Source organism: Diplotaxodon limnothrissa, linkage group LG14, assembly GCF_057381915.1.
Source record: "Diplotaxodon limnothrissa isolate DT_005_m linkage group LG14, D_limnothrissa_male_GT1.1, whole genome shotgun sequence".
NCBI lineage: Eukaryota > Metazoa > Chordata > Actinopteri > Cichliformes > Cichlidae > Diplotaxodon > Diplotaxodon limnothrissa.
This window is the reverse complement of record NC_140609.1, coordinates 20759684-20777708: the sequence shown is the minus strand read 5'-3', so window position 1 is coordinate 20777708 and position 18025 is coordinate 20759684. Positions and strand designations below refer to the sequence as shown.

At 39.5% G+C, this 18025-nt stretch overlaps 3 protein-coding genes across 3 annotated transcripts; 2 read left to right on the top strand and 1 right to left on the bottom strand.

Annotated features, from left to right (window-relative positions):
* The first annotated feature begins 387 nt into the window (after positions 1–387).
* LOC146618779 (mRNA decay activator protein ZFP36L1) lies at positions 388–3233 on the top strand. The gene is made up of 2 exons (XM_085370943.1): positions 388–514; positions 1677–3233. The coding sequence occupies exons 1-2, from the start codon at positions 461–463 to the stop codon at positions 2904–2906; spliced, it is 1284 nt and encodes a 427-aa protein (XP_085227069.1). The 5' UTR covers positions 388–460; the 3' UTR covers positions 2907–3233.
* A 6500-nt stretch (positions 3234–9733) lies between these two features.
* Positions 9734–13094, bottom strand: trappc6bl (trafficking protein particle complex subunit 6B, like). Its single transcript, XM_085370777.1, has 7 exons — positions 12990–13094; positions 12612–12709; positions 12390–12457; positions 12192–12309; positions 11558–11641; positions 11306–11399; positions 9734–10431 (listed from the first exon to the last, which is right to left on the bottom strand). Exons 2-7 carry the CDS (start codon positions 12705–12707, stop codon positions 10397–10399), a joined length of 495 nt encoding a protein of 164 aa, XP_085226903.1. The 5' UTR covers positions 12708–12709; positions 12990–13094; the 3' UTR covers positions 9734–10396.
* Positions 13095–13360: 266 nt separating this feature from the next.
* bloc1s3 (biogenesis of lysosomal organelles complex-1, subunit 3) lies at positions 13361–15954 on the top strand. Its single transcript, XM_085371130.1, has 5 exons — positions 13361–13410; positions 13526–13629; positions 13767–13941; positions 14212–14312; positions 15302–15954. Exons 2-5 carry the CDS (start codon positions 13528–13530, stop codon positions 15485–15487), a joined length of 564 nt encoding a protein of 187 aa, XP_085227256.1. The 5' UTR covers positions 13361–13410; positions 13526–13527; the 3' UTR covers positions 15488–15954.
* Positions 15955–18025: the final 2071 nt, after the last annotated feature.

Genomic DNA, 18025 nt, shown 5'->3' with positions numbered 1-18025 from the left:
AAGAGAAGAGAAGAGAAGAGAAGAAAGAGCAGTTAAAAAAAAAGAACTATTAAAAAAAGCTATGAAATACGCAAAACTAAGAAATCTAGCCTATATATTGTGTAATACCCAAATCAGTGAAGCTAGGCGATAGATAATGCATATTATACAATCTTATAATCAATTTTCAACTTATAGTCAATAAATGTATTTATTTATTTATTTATTGCATATAATCCCTCATTCTCATCCTTCTTTAGAACCGCAGGATGTGGAAAAACAACTTTTTGCAGAATCCACAGAGGCGTGGGAGTGGCCAACAGTGGTGCTAGGTTTTAAATCCACACGTGGTCCGGGTCTTGGGCTTGTTTAGCACCCATACATAACTAGAAACTTCTGACCATCTCATGCCAGCGAGTTGCCCACGTCTATCGCGGCAGGGGCAGACGGGATCGGACGAAGGTTTTGATAGCTCAGCAAAATGCCATCTTATCCCCTGAACCAGTTTGCTGAGCTGGAAGAAATGATGTGCAAGGTAAACCAAACCCCCATAAGAGCGCAAAAGAAAGTTTAGCGGAGAGCGAAAGTTGGCTAGGTCGGGGAGAGGAGGAGGGTGTTAGCCTGCTAGCTGCGCTGTTACGGAGTTTGCGGTCTCCATGTTATCTTTTCGAGTCTGCTTTAGTGGATAAAATGTGTCAGGCTTTCTCTTTTAAGACTCTTCGTCTGTCTTTTGACTGTTCTGTAACCTGAAAGTTTAACTCTGACCAGACGTTAAGTTGCCAGAAAGCAAGTTGTTGTAGTCCATCGCAACTTGGGCCCATGAAATTATCGATTTCATTATCGAGCCTAGTTTGTGATTTTCTCTCAACGCCGGTTAATTAACGTCATTAATTATTAAAGGTCGCTGTTTTCGTGCTAATAGCTTCTTCGATAGACAGTTCGCCAGTAAAGCATCTTATTTATACACATAACCCCAACAAGTTAAGTCACAAAAGTCATGGCTAACAGACTAAAGTCCCCAGTTAGAGCTGTGTTGAAGTGTAGAGGTCCTAAACTTGCTCGAAGTGGGGAAAAAAAGTTTTGTAATACTTTTTGTTTGTTGTTAAAGTTAACATTGCGTATTTTATTCCGTGCACTGAATGGAAACATTGTATAGCTCGTCTTAGTTATCAGAGCAAAAAACGTGTCTTGAAGGTTTTTTTTTTTTTTTTTTGTTCCTTAGGTTTAGATGGACGAATCCAAAAATCAAACGGAAAGAGGGGTGACGCTACGTATTACAGATTTGAATCTAAAATATCTGAATTTGTCGTGCCAGTACAATGCAGCACAAAATAAGCATATGGATGGATCGATGTGTCAAAAATTTATTTTGACGACACAAGTTGAAAAAGTGTGCTTTTTATGTACTTGTATACAAATGCCCAGTACCTCCCCACCCCCGAAACTTGGTTCTTGATGCTTGAATCTATCAGGGCACCTGACTCAAAATATTTCCAATGAAAACATTTAACAGAAATGTGCAAATAGAGCAGAAGATGTAACCTTTAGTGTTTAGTGGTAATAACAAAAACATATATTAATGTCTAACATAAACTGGCATAAACTAGTTAGCAAATGTATAAGTTTTAAAATTGCTGAATACTAATAGTAGCTTGTACAGGCTAATGATGTGGACTTTTTGTTTTTTTTAAATACAGCATTTACTGAATCTCAATCTGAGGGAGCCGAACAGAACAGTGCCATCCCTAAGTCTGGCCATGAGAACACCAGGTTACATCGGCGAGCCATGTCGAAACACTTCATTTTCCCTCTCCTCCCTGTCTTGCCTGCCCACTAATGCTTCGGACAGTGCACTTCTGACCTCCAACCAACGGGGACAGCAATCAGAGAGTGATCTACTTTCCCAGCTTGGTAATTCCACGCAGTGGGAGAAGCCAGGCTTCTTTTCCCAGCGCTCTCTCAGCATGGTAGAGACCAGTGGTGCAACAAGAGCAAGTCTAGGCTGGCCTGTGACAGGCACAAAATCCTCCCAAAGTGACATCAGCTCCGCCACACTGAACACCAGTTCCTCCTCGTCTGTGTCTGCCTCCTCTTCGTCGTCGCGCTATAAAACCGAACTGTGTCGGTCTTTCACCGAGAACGGCTTGTGCAAGTATGGGGGGAAGTGCCAGTTTGCCCATGGGCCAGAAGAGCTACGTGATCTAAACAGACATCCAAAATATAAAACTGAGCTGTGCCGTACGTTTCATACCATCGGCTTCTGCCCCTATGGGATCCGCTGTCACTTTGTTCACAACAGCGAGGAAGAAAAGAAACTTTCATTCTCTCGTTCTTCCTCCTCAAGCCTTCCTCAGCAGCTGCCCTCCACCTCCTCCTCCCGCTCCCATCGGCCACGTCTTATCCGGCAGAGTTTCAGCTTCTCTGGGTTTCCCTCAGCTCCCCACCAGGCCTTTCAGTCTGCCCTCACTCCTCATGTTTCTCTTGCCACCACCTCATTCACATGCCCACCAACGGCCTCTTCTCCTTCCTGCGCAGACATTACTGATCTTCTCTCCCATGCCTTTCTAGAAATGAACTCTGCCTTTGAGGCCTCCCCCGCTCAGCAGCACCATCCTCCCGTGGGTCCGGATCCCAGGTCTCCATTCATGCCCTCCCCTGACTCCGGCTATTCTCCGAGTGGGTTATCTCCAACGAGCTCCCCTTCCTTACAGCAGAGTCCCAGTGCTGCGGGGGTCCTTTCAGGGCCACTTGGTGTTAGATCCCTGTCCCACACTTCTCTCTCAGACCAGGACCAGGATGGGATCAGCTCTGCTGGTTCACTGAGCGGCTCCGAATCATCTGGTGGCATTAACGAAGCTAACGGCAAACGTCTGTTAGTTTTCAGTCAGCTCTCTCTTCCTGAGGATGCCACTGGGTTCTGCCTTTAAGCTGCAGATTGCTGGAACATGTGTACATGAGTATCCATACGCAGAATATCCACTGCGCACGTAGCCATACTTAAGAACACAGACCCTTAAACGCACACTCCCCGCTCACACACTGACTGACAACTAAGACATTTTTAGCATTCTGTGTGAAAAAACGACTGGGTGACCTAACACGCTGTCACACTGCACGCCACTGTCATTTGCACAAGGCACAGTGATGCTAAAACTCCAGTTTGTATGTGGCGGATTCACCAAAACGGTATATCTCAAAACAGATGTTTTAATGGTGTCCTTAAAAACCTTTTGAAGCTTTATCAAAATGATATGCTAGGATGGCAAAGTCCAACAAAGAATTTTGTAATCACAGTGTGAATTTAATTTCCTCCTGTCAGCATACTGCGACAGATCTAAAGAATGTGAGAAAGCCAAAGACATCTGTTTGTTGCTCGTTCGTTTCAGTAGGACAAACACGATGTGACGGTATGTTTAGGAGTTCTTCCATCTAATGTACACTGTATTGTTTATGTAATGTTTATAAGCTCGTGAAGTAGTGTTTTTGTTTTTCGCCCTTCCCTCTTGTGGTTGTACCATCTGGGGGCTGTGTTTAGATCGCTGGCCTCGAATCTGAATGTTACGTTTTTAAACAATGTATACCTGTAGTGTTATTTACCAGGTCTTGTTACGTTGTTGAACCAAGATTTGCTGCTGTGTTTGGAGAGATGCGAGCATGGGGTGAGAGTCTTCTTTTATATCAGGAGAGTAAGCTAGTGTGAGCGGAGGCGTTGCGTTTCTGCGGCTACTGCAGATGCTTTTTGGGTTCTCGTGCATTATTGACAAACCTCAAGCAGTCAAGTGTCAATTTGCCAAATTTAAACCACTCTGCAGCAGAGTGAAAAGTGACTCAGTCAGGAGAGCTTGGGCGCATATGGGTTCATATTGCACGGTTGGGAAAGCACAAGGTACCAGGCGCTGAATATCCATGCCGGGAGCTAGCCAATTAGTTCGATATGAAATGATGAGGTCAGAGCTTGAAGCCAGGTGACTATTTTCTGAGAAGTTGTCGTTTGTGGTGCTGAAGTGTTCGGGGTTTTCTTTGTTGTTTTTGTTTGTTTGTTTTTTATCTCAAACACAAACATTCCCAGTAAGTTTTTGTAAAGTGAGACTCTCACTCTGTCACTCCATCTCTCTGTTATTCAGTATTAATCTTTTTTTTTCTCTTTTCTGTTGATGCCTTTGTTGTTAAGACTGAAAAGTATCCTGGTCACATGCATGCGTAATATGCTCCCAGGTCTTTTTTTTTTTTATTTTTATTTTTTTTGCCTTACGAAGCTAGAGTCAGCCTACTGTAGGGTTAGAGGTATGTGTGCTTAGTGTTTTAGAAAATGTTACTTGGCTGTTTATTGTTTTTTCTTGTGTTAATGATGTAGTTGGTCTATTTAAAAACAAAAAAACCTTTTTCATCAGCGTGTTTAAGGCCTGTTTAGTGGTAAAGATGATCTTTAGTAAATTAATTTCTTTAATTTATTTTTAACATATTTATAGAGGACTTTTGAGTTGTTAATGCTTGCATCAAGTTTAATATATTTTGCTTTTTTGTACTGGAAATAAAGGAGTTTGTTTTGTTTTTTTTAACTGTCTTTCTTTGACTTCTGTTTGCCACCTGCAGGTAAAAAGTGAAGATTTTAACATTTGATGTGCAAACTGCTTTTATTGAATAATGCAGATGTTTAAAAGGGAGGGGGGGGGGGTTTAATATATGCTATGCTGGCGTTAATGTAGCGTTGGCAAAAAGGCTCACAGGATGTAAGGTTTTAGGTGCAGGAAACCAGTGAACTGTCATTTCTGCTTTTCGTTTATCACATTTCCCCAGTGACTGTGCCGTTGAGGTTAACCGTATCTATACAATAAAATAATTCCATTTGAGCTCTAAACCTCATTCATGAAGCTCATCTCAAGTTTATTTCCTCTAGATGGCTAACCTTTAAAGTATTCATGCAGTAGTTTACACTACACAAGTATTCCCTATACTTCCAGGATTAAGAAGTATTCTGTGATGCAGTCTCAAGGTGAAGAGTGTGAAAGCAATACTGATGAGAGCCTTTGAAATCCAGGAAAAGTCTTGGCTTTTTATTTTCCCTACAAAGCTTAGCCTTCGCTTCTTAAAGGGAAAAGTGATACTTGTGGATTTTAAAAACTCAGTGGCTGCTGGAGTCTGAAGCGAAGTCTCGGGGTTAAAAATGAGGAAAGCACTGTGGTCTCTCGCATCCTCGAAGTTCAGGTGCAGCAGTGTGTTTCTGGCAGCAAATTTGCAAATCAAAATGGATTTAAGCGAGTTTGGCAGTGCAGTCATGGCTGTCCCGGCCACTGCGGTCGAGGGTAATACGACAGTGGGGTGTGAATGTGGGAGTGTGGAGCAGTGTCACTAAAATTTCATGTAAAGATGAGATGTCTTTTGTTTGGGGTTTAATCTTACCAATCTTCAGTTTCCGCTTATTTCCATTCTGCCTTCCCTGATTCCATCCCACATCCCTCACTTTGTGGTTACTTACATCTCCCTTCCTTTTCACCTCCTGCCCCCTCTATACCAGTATAATTGGAGTGCAATGCAACAGTTCCTGATATGAGAAAATCTGACAAAAACACTTTACAAAAAGGCAGGCTTGATTAAAAAAATTAAAATATGATTTCAGGGCTTAAGATGCCTACTCACCCCTGATACTCAAGGAATCTCTCTGTCATGCACACACACAAGGGCTATTATTTTGTCACTTAACATGAGATGGGCCGGCTGTCTGGTAGTGATTAGTGGCCGTGAAGGGTTTAGAGGCATGCATCTGCTGTGTGTGTGTGTAGGCATTGTGTTCTATAGATATTCTCCCGGTTGCCCTGTGGGACATAGGAAAGACAGGCAGATGGCTGTATTCAGGTCCACCGCAGGTCAACATATGGCTGTGAGAGTCTTACTCATACCATGCTTGAGTGGAGGAAGTTGAATGCGCTGGTGTGACGACAGAAAAGTGATAAAAGGGGAAGAAGAAAAGTGGAGATGAAGAAAATAAAGGGAGGGCAGTATGAGAGGATGAAAGCGGGTGTCATCATGTGAGATCATACAGATTAAAAGCAGCAACATATGTTTTTAGGTTTCTCAGATGAAGTAAAACGCGGCCTTTTGCGTTTGTGAGATGTAATGATAATAATAATAAAAACAGAAAAAAATACCTTCACACTTCTTTGTGGACGCATGGAAGTGACACAGCTTACTTAGATTGCTTTGAACCATATTTGACTTTGAATCAATACATAGTACACATTTTAGGGAGTTAAACACAGATTTTAAATTGCAGCTGGTGATGTTTTAGTTTTCTTGTACTTATTTCAAATAAACTGAAACAGGTTCTCTCGCAGCTTCTCACACAACAAAAGACTTCAGTCGGTTTGTGTGGACAGTGTAGCTGAATTGTAGCAAGTCATCAGTTTAGGAATACGAATGCTGGTTTAACTTGCACACCCCCCCCCAAACACCTTTCTTTTCTCCAGCCATGAACACACCCCCTCCTTTTCTTCCGCTCGCATTCACCGTTCTTCTTTGTGACCGCATTTGGTGACATTGTGATGCGAGGTAGAGCAGGAGGAAGGGAGGCCAAGCCGTGTGGCGCGGCACAAAACGGCTGTTGCTCACCGTCCTGAGAGCCAGTCTCAGATTCCCTCACTCCTTATTGTTTCAGGCATTTATGTACAGACGCAAGGTACTTCTCTCACGCTCACTCTTTCCTCTCCTCATCATCACGCCCCCTCCATCTTTCTCTTTTCTGCCTCCCTCAGCCTCTAATAAACTTCTCCTTTCCACTTTTCACCCTTCAGCCTCCTGTTGAGGCTCTTCATTCTCTCTCCATCTAATTTTCCTAAAGCCCACTCTCTGTCTCCTTCAACTTTCTACAATTCGACCCCCTCCTAGTCTTTTTTTTTCTCTAATCCATCCTTCTGCTCCCCCCTTCTTTCCAAATGGTATTTGGACTAAGTGTTTAATGAGTTGCAACAAATAGGCAAAAGAGTGGGCAGTAGGCAGATGCTACACATTTATGCAGACATCTAACTCAATGTCTGTTTTTTTTCTTTCACGTCCAGCCCTTCACTCAGGTTGCTATTACCTAAGATGCACAGCAAGGGTCGAAAGGCAGCATACTTATAAGCAGTGACCTTATTTAGCTTTTTATTTTTTGGAATTTTAAGCTCATTCAAGTACCCTTATCTTTAGGGCCTCCAAAATAAGAAGATAACCCAGTTACAAGTGCCAAAGACAAGAGAGTCAAGAACATACGCTCACTGGCCAACTCATTAGTTACACCTTATTAGTACTGGGTTAGACCCCCGTTAGCCTTAATTCTTAATAGCATAGATTCAGGAAGGTGGTGAAAACATTCCAGAGAGTTCACTGCATGTTGACATGATAGCATCACACTGCTGCTGCAGATGTGCACATTCATTACATAAATCTCTTGTCCTAACACATCCCAAAGGTGCTCTATTGGTTTGAAATCTGGGCAATGTGGAGGCCATTTGAGTACAATTTGAGTTTAAGATGATTTAAAGATCTTAACAACATTACTACGCTACAAACATACTGAACCAATAATACAAGGCAGGATGGATCCATGCTTTCATGCCAAATTCCAGCACTACCATCTAAATGTTACAGCAGAAACTGAGACTCATCAGACCAGATGTTTTTCCAGAATAATAACTGCTGTCACAGCAGTATGAACAGTTGTGGAAATTAGAATCAACACTACAACCTCTGAAAGCCCAAGCTTGAGCCAGACACACCGAAGGGAAACAAAGTTGTATGTAAAGACCTTTATTGAGTAAAATTTTCCCACCAAAGGCAGTGAAATACTGGAACACAACAGGAGGTATTTTCCTTAGATTGGAGACAGAAACAGAACCAGATGAAAACCACAACATGTGCAATAATGTCAGTGTTGTGCCATATCAAAAACTGTACCAACTTGTGTTTTGACCAACCTTGGAGGTATAGGCAAACAAGGCTTCAAGTTAAGGTTGATCTTTTTGTTATTAAAAGTATAGACTAATCTTAATGCTTAAGAAGTAGAGCAGAGTAAAACCACTTCCTATCTTTTTCTTTTACCTTTCACATGAAAAAGCCTTGATATAAGCTGTAATTGTCAACTTCAAGTCTTTTTTTTTTTCTTAAATGGAAATGTTTTCTATCATAAATTAAAAAAGAAAAAAAAAAAAGAACTAAATTTATGTATGGGTCAGGTATCATGGAATAATTACACCAATGTTATTTGAAGAACTGATGAAAGTAACTGTGATGACCTCAACACTTGGGGGGGTCTGCATAGCCAAATCTGAAGAAATTACTTGAAAAAGACAGAACGGACAACAAGATTCTGGACATACCTCAACAACATGGTGAATCTAAACTCAAAGTATCAGACATATTGTAATCCGATTGTTAAGTGATGACGTGACGAATCCTACTTCCGGGCCTAAAGTAGTCTGCGTTTAATATGGCTTTTGTGTTGTTAACCTGTTTAATGTTTTGTATTTTCTTCTATATAATCTCAAAAAGCTCCTAAAACAGTCAGTGATCACTGTTGACCTCCCTCGGCTTTTATTACCGCTAATCATTTATTTAAGCTCAGTTTTTAAAACCTTACGATGTAACTACAGCCCAGCCCATGCAGCAGTATATGAATGACTAACCTCGTATTGTGGATGGATTATCTCAGTTGTTCTCCTGGCTGAAGTTTGGTCCTTTTACAGCATCCTGCCATGCGATTACATTTGTTCCTGACCACCGAGAACACTCACGTTAACTTTTATCGAGTGGAAAAAAAGTTAGCTTGTTTATATTATGCTAACATAGCTGAGTCGCTAGCGGTCACGTAGCAAATCATTATATAGCAGCTAGCCAAACTTCAGTAACCCTACAAACGTCACAGCTGTTTTAGCTTTCTGTTTTCATTTATGTTGGAAGTGATAGCAGAGCTGTACGTTTTCATTTGTTTCCAAAACCCCGCAGTCAGGACATGCTATATTGTATTTAGATAGAAGCTAGCGAGCTAACTTCCTGCTAACTTTAACTCTGTTAAATGTCATAAATTCCATTTTTATGGATGCCTAGATGTTAAACTCAATTGTTACACCTGGTAGAGCAGAACGCTGATCAATTTATTAAAGATGAAAGACTTTAGACAGTTTTTCAACTCTCAGTAATGCCATAGTGATCGTTTGATATATGGACCTGCAGCGGAGTTTAGGCCCAGACACGGCTAGTGACATCAGACTGAACAACCAGATAACAGCTGTATGTGTCCCCCTAGTGGCAGCAACAGTAACAGCCTTTCCCAGAGAAGTGATCATTTTATGGTCTTACATTTTATGTTTAACAAACCTTGTTTTGTTGTTTTCTTGTCACAGCATTTTAAATCCATTCAACAAAGTGGTTTAGTCGGGGGGGGAAAAAAGAATAAATAATAAATATTATCCAACTGCCTGACAACTGTATGATTAACTTTCATTGTAAACCCCAACATGTTTTACAGCTTACTTACTAAATTCCAGGAAAAATGTCACATTTAAATATCAATGCTCTAACAAGAGAAAACACATCCATCATGATGAAAAATAACATAGAAATACATTCAAGTCTACTCCACTCTTAAATGTGAGACCACTACATAGAACAACAAATAAGCTCGTATCATTCCACTTGGAAAAATTGTACAAATTATTGTTCTAGAAACATATTACATTCACATAACTTGAAGAAACTCAAATATTTCTACCAGTGTATTATTCTAGATTTGCATTTTGCCTTAGAAAAAGTCTAAGTGATTCCCACTACTACATGAAAGACTTCTCTCCTGAAGTCAAAACTAAAAACCAGAGCGAAGCACCAGGAATTGGATACAGCTTTTTCTGTAAAGAACAGTAAGCACTGAATAATGAATGCAATCAGCCAGATGTAATGATTTGCAAAGGTTCATTAGCCACCAATGGAATGGATGCTGAAAAAGATTGCATTAAATGCCATCCACAAAGATGTTTTCTCTTGACTTATGCGGATTGTCCTCCTGTAGTATTTTTGTTTTTTAAACTTTTTCCAATTTTCAGACTAAGCACTGCAACACATTACAAAGAATACATATCCTGTTAATAACTACACATTCACTTTAACTTCATAGTATTCAGTTGGAAGCCAGTGCTTAGCAGATAAAAAAATAACTTGAGTTGAGAATGTAAAATAAGCAAAAACCTTCAAAACCAGAATCAGTATCCAAAAGGATTTATATTTGAGCCCTGGCTACCTGTTTTTACCAATCAGTTGTACCTGGTGGTCAGCAGAACGTCAGCAGTCCTGCTGGACCCTTTTGTGGATGTTTGATTCGCTTTATGGCTTCACTCATCAGTGGGAAAACAGGAACCATTATTTTTTCTTTTGGCACCATGTGGGCAGAAGATTAGGGCAACTTCTGGATGACCACCTGAAACTTACCTGAGAAGATAAAAATGCATAAAATATTATCCATCTGTACTGTCCTTTAAGGTACAGGACTATGCAAAAGTCTTGAGCCACTCCTCATTTCTTTATATTTTCCTTCCAATTAGACAGACTTTCTTGTAATCTTTTGAAGTTGTCTTGCACAATATAGTTGCCCCGGGTTTTCTCAAGATCTTACAAAGGAATGTTTTTTGTTTGTTAAGCTACTTAAAAGTGACCTGTGACTCATTCAAGCATAAAAATAGCACCTAACTCAACAGATGAATCTGTGTTGTGTCTACACATAACAGCTTGGGAAAGACTTGAAATTGTATTATTCGACACTCTGTTACTAGCAGGCTGTCGTAAAAACTCAATTTAATCCAGTTTCTTTGGCTTAATCTACAAAAAAGTGTTCAAAATAACACAGTTTGACATAAAAAAATAAAAATAAAAAATAAACATTTTTAATTCACACATCACCAGCTGGTAGTATCTCCCCCTTGAGTTTTGAATGTCTTTCAAGAAGCCTGGAGAACTATTCCTGGAGACTACTTACATAAAGAAGTTACAAGCAAGCTTGCCTAAAAGAGTTGGTCATACCAAACTTTGACTTTGCTACTGCACAAACTGTGTTTTCGCTTTATTTCCATGTATGTTTGCACAGGTTTTGCTGCAGCTATTTCCCATTTTCCAAGCAAAATATGAAGAAATGAGGGGTAGCTCAAGACTAGAACTGCTAGTTATGTGTACATTATAAATCTAATTAAACCAGACCTAACAGAAGCTCACAAGTACAGTAACAATGGTTGACTGAAAGGTAATAAGCATGTTAGTCTGACTAACTTTTCCTTACAGTAAAATAATTATGTTTTCACAAAGCACTTACAGGATGGCATGACGGAGACCTCAGCTGTTACCACACTCTCCAAACCCAGATTAGATAGGGCTCCTCTCACCACACCACATGAAAAAGCAAGGTACTGAGACACACACGCACAAATTAGTCTCTATTGCATTATGACATTCAGGTTTTGTTGGCTGTATGCCAAAATACAAACCCTTAAGCACCTAGTGATACTTGTTCTATATGTAGTCTTTAGGAATGCAGGAACATGAGTGTGTCTGTGACTATTCTAACCTTAGGAGCCTGATCAAGGTACTGCTTTCCATTGGACAGCTGGGTCAGCAAATTAAACTTGTTATCCTGCAGAACATAGGTCCCCTGGTGTGGAAAATAAACAAGACATTATATTAAAAGATAACTCATTTTAACCAGCAATACATGTGATTGTATTTCCTGATTGCTGGGAAAGGTTCCTAAGATTTAAGAGTTCAATTTAACATCCATATGAATACAAGGACCCAACAGAAAACTGCACTGTAACAAAATGTTCAATGTTTAGGGTTTTAAAGTTGCAACAATAGCGGATAGACATGAAAGTAAAAGATACAGAATTTTTCAGAGAAAGAAATCCATCTAAGGCCTTTGTTAACTCTCAAGCGCTTTTGTTTATTTACAAGAAAAATCAACAGGACACGTTTAAGTCAACTTTGACACTAAACCTTTTAGAGACGTTTATGTTCTTCATCACAGTAATCATCCACTACAAACAGTGATGCATTGCAAAGTCTCTGTTTCACAAGAGATCAAATTTCCTGTTGTGAAGGCCAAAAACGTCTGTTACAGGATATATAACTGAAGCTTGAACAAACACTACACAAAACCTACTTACTAATTTGGTAGTAACATACTGCATGGTGTAACATTTTACCTGATGATTTGTTCTGAGGTTGTCCACCTGTCTCCTAAACACCTTAGTCCAGAAGTCTTTACAGATAAATTTCATTATATCCAATTCATCCTTAAAGCTGGGAGAGTCCCTGGTCAACCTAGAAAGAGCAAACAAGTGATGAGACACTCACTATAAAGGAAGACTCCACTTAACTCAGCATTTACATGTGTGACTTACCTCTCAATAAGTCCTTGTCCCACTCTGAAGCCCATACCTTCCAGGACAGAAACACAGACTGCTCTGTCCTAAAAAGATAAAATGCAAGCGATTAATTTGAACAGTATATCATGTAAAACTGTGAACATGACGTCACAATATTATAATATAAGGGGGAGCTGTGTTCTAAAACCGGAAAAAATTGTTTTACTACATGACATTATAGGCAACTCCTTAACACACCTTGTTGTCCATGGTTCCTTTGCTGGATTGCTGCTCCTTGTAAACATGTGACACGATCTCCATGTGGAGAAATTCAAACAGAGTCTCGTCCGCCATCCCTGGTGAACACACAATAGTGACAGTCCGATGGCTTAAATGTGCTCCAACAGACAAAACCAGCAATAAATATGAAAATACCGAGCAGCAGCTTAACGGAAGCTAAGATGGTTAGCGCCAAACAGCTAGTACGGTTCACTAACACTGCCCCCCACGCTAAAAATAACTATTTTTTATTACTCCCGTATATGGAAAGTTCTGGAGAAGGAGGTATCATATTAACGTATGTCATACATTTCTTTAATCTAAATTAAACCAGCTGAAATTGTAAATTGACAGTACCTGTAAAGTGACTGTAGCGCACGAAGTCTGCTTCCTGGTTGGCGCTCGATATAACGGCCAGCTCATTCCTTAAGTTGTACACACGCGGAGTTAGGAGTTTCTAACCTAAAACTGGTAACATGGAGAAAACATATGTATTTCATGTGCCACAACAACCAAAATTGTGTGATAAAATTGTTATTAATAAAACAAAACAGTTGTTTTCGTGTAATATGTAATAACAAACGTCCAGCTTCTCCGAAAGCTATTACCAGCCGGCGCTAACTTTCGACGTACGCCGGTGTGATGTACAAACAGACTCGTGAGCGCTATCATCCTATTCTGGGCTGAAACGTCATGTCTTGAATGTCCAATAGGCATGAAACGTCCGTTGCTACTTCCTTGTTGCTCATGTGATTTGTGTTTTGGTCTTTCAGGGAAGGTTTGTGACTTTTATTTTCATTTCAATGAAGTCTGCATTATATAAGACACATTTAATGGCATTGCTATTTCTAGCTGAATAAACCTGAAGTAAGATGTTGTTTATGTTTTCGCAGTCATGGCCGGCAGGTACCCGATAGTGGTCCAGGGCGAAGCGTCTGAAACAGACTCCGATGATGAAGTCTACATCACCTCTCTGACTCCCTCGGTCGGAGCCAAGGTTGTCCTGCATGCGTTATCCTGTATGCGTGGTTTTGAGAGTGATTTATGCACTTCAGCCAGTGACTTAAAATTTAGATTCAGCCATGAATCTACATTTTAATTTATTTTTTGTATCTTTTTTATGGATGCTTTCAGGTTCCAGGGGAGGCGTCTGAAACGGACAGCGAGGGTGACCCGGAGCAGGCTCCTGGGACCCATGACAGCGCTCAGATATTAAAGAGAGACCTCCCTCCTCTAATTGTAGTTAGAGACCACCCTGACATGCACTCCATAGTGGAAGACAGACCGAGCCCCTCACACAGGCCACACGGTAAAGATGAATAAAAACTCCAGTGCTTATTGTGTGAAAGTACGGCCAACCCAATCCAAGACTATGCATACTAGTCTTTTCTTACTAGTTAACAATTTCAAGGTTGTCTCATATGTATCGGCTTTGTTTTAACAACACTGAGATGTGTTTGACAGTTTTGAGAGGATTTGGAAGTGGGCCTTTACAGTGTCTCGTCACAAATTTAAAAGTGAACTTAAAGACCAATCTAGTTTTGCTCTGAGTAACTTCAGCACATAATTCTGTTTTCAGGTGAGACCCTGTTACAACAAAAGCTGCAGGAGTCTAACAGCCGACTGTATGCTGATGTGGGACAGACACTACAACAAGTCTATGGCAGTGCCAGCAGGGAGGTAGGTTGATATTTATCCATCCATTCGCTTCCGCTTATCCTTTTCAGGGTCGCGGGGATATGTATTTAGACAAGTAAAACAAGTAAAACTTCATTTTTCAAATATTCCAAATATCAAATAATGCTATATACAGTTTACAGAAGACATTAGAAGTGAAACTAGTCCAAATCTCATAAGGAAAAGTTATGAAGGATGATGGTCACAAGTTGAAAGGACTTCCTATGGAGTTCTGTGGTGCATAATGCTTAAAAGTGTATTTTACTGAACATGCTCCTGTGACTCTTCAAGCGCGATATGTAGAGGGTGCTAAAAGACTGTCCATTATTGACTTTAACTTGGCCTGCCCTCCTGGTTTTTTTCTAAAACCTGTATCAGAGAGTCTCCACACTCAGAACATTACTGTCTTGGTGGATCCATTTACTGAGTCCGTCATTATCCGCTACCCTCAAACCAACTCTGCATCACACCACAGAATAGAGGATGTCACTGGCCACCACAGACTTATAAAATATCCTGAGCTTTGTCCAGTAGATGTTAAAGGGCCTCAATCGTCTGAGAAAATAGAAATGGCTTCTGTCCGATTAATTGACAATGTGAGCACCGTGGTGTTGGTCATCCTCTACTGTTTCGGCACAGACCCTATGAAGGGGAATAGGGTTGTTTGCAAAGGTAAGTTGCAGATGGTTTTGCTTACACGACGTCACAAGGTTCTTCAGTTCTGTACTCTTCCTCATTGCCGTCTATTACCCATACATCCTACTACTGTAGAGTTATCAGAAAATTTCTGAAGGTAGTAGATGTCTGTGAAGTAGGGCGAAGAGAAAGGGAGAGAGGACGGTCTCCCGTGGATAATACAGTGATACTTCAAATGATAAAAAGTAGAACAGATGTAAATATTTTGTCTGACTAGTAGTTAACTCGCTGATTACATAGATTCTGCAAATTCAGAATATTAAGTTATCTGGCTTTTTCTTTTTTTTATGTGAAAGGTGCGCAGTGCAACATCACAGCTGAATGCATCGCAGAGCGCCATCATCAACGCGTCCCACAGCATCAGATTAATCCTGGACGACCTGAAGGCTGTTTCTGAAAAGATTGACATCATCACCAGCTATCAGATATTGCCTGATATAAACATTAATCATTTAAATAATTCTACTGCTCCTGCACCTTAAATTGTTTCTTTCAAAACAAACATATTGTGATGTTTGATCATTGTTATGGGTATATTTTCTCCGAATACCAGAGTGAGCTGGACAAAATAACACGCTGGCTTCTTTATCTAAAAAATGCAGTACGTGTACATACATGGATTTAACAATCACACACTACACCTGTTCTAATGCTAGCCGTCCTCGTTAATGGAGTTACGATAGTTCTGTCATTTCTTGATTTGCAGAGTTACACTTGGATTTATATTTTACATAGAACTGGAGAGGATCCACTTGTTCCCTCCAACACTGTTTTTATGTCACTATTTGATGATTTTTTTATGAGGCACATCCTGTTCTTTCCCTGCTGTTTGCCAGTCCTCTGTGATGGGTCAAAGAAGTAGGCTTGCAGCTATAAATAAAAAATTGGGTTATTTCTTCCTGTGTATATAAAAAATGAATGTTTGCTTCAAAAAATAAATGCAAATATACACCAGAATACTGCTCTGTTGGTGTGCAAAGACAAATTTATTTGCAAAATTCAGTTTACAAAACCACATCAAACAAGCAGGAAACATCCATACAGTATAAAAGCAATGTTCTTTGATCCTGTTGATTTTCTAATAATTGCAGTGTAATTCTCTACAATTCTTAATGAATCTGGAAATAAAGTGGTAACATTGCAGACGCAATTTGCAAAGAAAGATCATATGCGGAACATCTGTCACTTTGTGCAATTGAACTTCTGTAATTACAGCTGCGGCTTTATATAAGTGATTACCAGTAAATTATTCTCCTTAATATCAATAATGTAACACAAACATTATCAAAAGACAGGACTCTTGCAAGAGCTATAAATCCTTCTGTTTGGTGTGTTTGTAGTTGCATCAGACAGGGGTGTAGATGTACACTAACACCACAACCAGCAGGTTGAGCACTGTGCCCACAATGCCCACAAGGCCGAGCAGGTGATCAGGGTCAACCTTGCACATTACTGACTGATGATTTGCACATACAAGATCGTCCGACACCTGAAAGACAGAGATGTACAGTAAAGTGAGTCGCCGCTGTGCAGAATGGAAACAGAGTAGGGAAAGCACAGGTATGTGTGGGGTTTTTATGTTTAATATATTTACTGCTATTAGTCAGTTGACTGTATTGAAGAGGATTTATGAATGGGGTTATATATATATAATAAACAAATGATCTGTTTTGGAAGTATTTTTTTTATCTCTGCATTATTGTACCCACATTATCATTAATATAGTCCTTTTTTTTAAATGCTTATAAAATTGTGATATATTTGTTATATTTGTTACAACTTTAGCCGCCCTCTTGGCCAGATCTCTCTTAAAAAACACTTTTAATCTTAAAGAGACTTTTTACCCAGATAAATAAAAGATATAAAAGTCACTTTGCCAAAAACCGATTGCAGCTTCTACTTTGTGTTTGGGATGTTCTCTCTGGCTCAATCATCATTAATAAGAGATATGTTGGACTTATTTTTGACAGATTGTAGGCCATCTATCTATAGAATAGAATCTACCAGTAAGGGTCTTATACTATGAGATAGCGCAGGAATTTACATATTTACAACAGTTGTAAAAAACGCAGAATGAAAAAATAAAGTTACTTAAAAACAGTAAAAACAGCTAGCACTGTGTAAGAGAGAAGTGCAAATTGAATAATAAATAATTTGTACACTATAAATCTATGACAAACAGCTCCATGAAGGTATAATACAAAATTATGTTTGGGATCCGATGCTTGACAGCTGTTCACCAATCAGAATAAAGAGTTATTATACAGATTTATAGAGAACAGCAGGAATGATTTCCTGAAGCATTCATTATGGCAGCGAGGTTGAATCAGCCTGAAGGAGGAGTAGGAGCTCTTCTGCCTCAGAAGTCTGGACTTAGATTTAATTATACCCAAAATGTAACACTTTAAATTCCTGCACTAATTTTGGAAGATGTAAAATTTTTGATAGAGCTGAGCTGTATTTATTTTACCTTCTTCTCCCACAACGAAAAGTCAAGATTTCTATTGGATGTGACATATATCAGCCACCAGATGGCGTCATTGTCACATGCATTACACCAGCCACAAACCAGACCTCTGATCAAATAAAACATTTCTATTCGGTTCTATTCCGTTCCTTGTAATTAGCTCCACATCTGGACACATTTCATGTCCCGAAAAGTTTTACATTTGATAAAGTTGTATCTAAGTTTTTTTGTTTGTTTTATTAGACATGCAGTAAGAAGTATTATATTCTTTTTTTGTATCTATGATTTGTTCACATGTAGGTTTGTATCTGTACACATTTTATGTCCCACTTGTATTGAATATAATAAATATGTCTCATGTAAGTTATTTGACCCATATGAGCTATTCAATTACATTCTGTCATTTGCACTCAGGTGCCTATTAGCACACACTTTAGTTTCTTTCTCTGTCTTTTAAAAGTGATATCTTAAAAAAAAAAACAGTCTTGAGGAGTTAAAATTTTTATTTATTTAATATATTTTGTTCTTAAAGTTTATAAACATAAGTCACCTT

Bases quoted from the DNA above. Each gene is read 5' to 3' on its own strand.
- LOC146618779 (XM_085370943.1), top strand. From the start codon at position 461: ATGCCATCTTATCCCCTGAACCAGTTTGCTGAGCTGGAAGAAATGATG. The intron at 515-1,676 runs GTAAACCAAACC...TTTTAAATACAG, and splicing joins TGGAAGAAATGATGTGCAAG to CATTTACTGAATCTCAATCT.
- trappc6bl (XM_085370777.1), bottom strand. From the start codon at position 12,707: ATGGCGGACGAGACTCTGTTTGAATTTCTCCACATGGAGATCGTGTCA. The intron at 12,458-12,611 runs GTGTGTTAAGGA...TTATCTTTTTAG, and splicing joins AAGGAACCATGGACAACAAG to GACAGAGCAGTCTGTGTTTC. The intron at 11,642-12,191 runs GTAAAATGTTAC...TTTCCACACCAG, and splicing joins ACCTCAGAACAAATCATCAG to GGGACCTATGTTCTGCAGGA.
- bloc1s3 (XM_085371130.1), top strand. From the start codon at position 13,528: ATGGCCGGCAGGTACCCGATAGTGGTCCAGGGCGAAGCGTCTGAAACA. The intron at 13,630-13,766 runs GTTGTCCTGCAT...GGATGCTTTCAG, and splicing joins CTCCCTCGGTCGGAGCCAAG to GTTCCAGGGGAGGCGTCTGA. The intron at 13,942-14,211 runs GTAAAGATGAAT...TTCTGTTTTCAG, and splicing joins CCCCTCACACAGGCCACACG to GTGAGACCCTGTTACAACAA.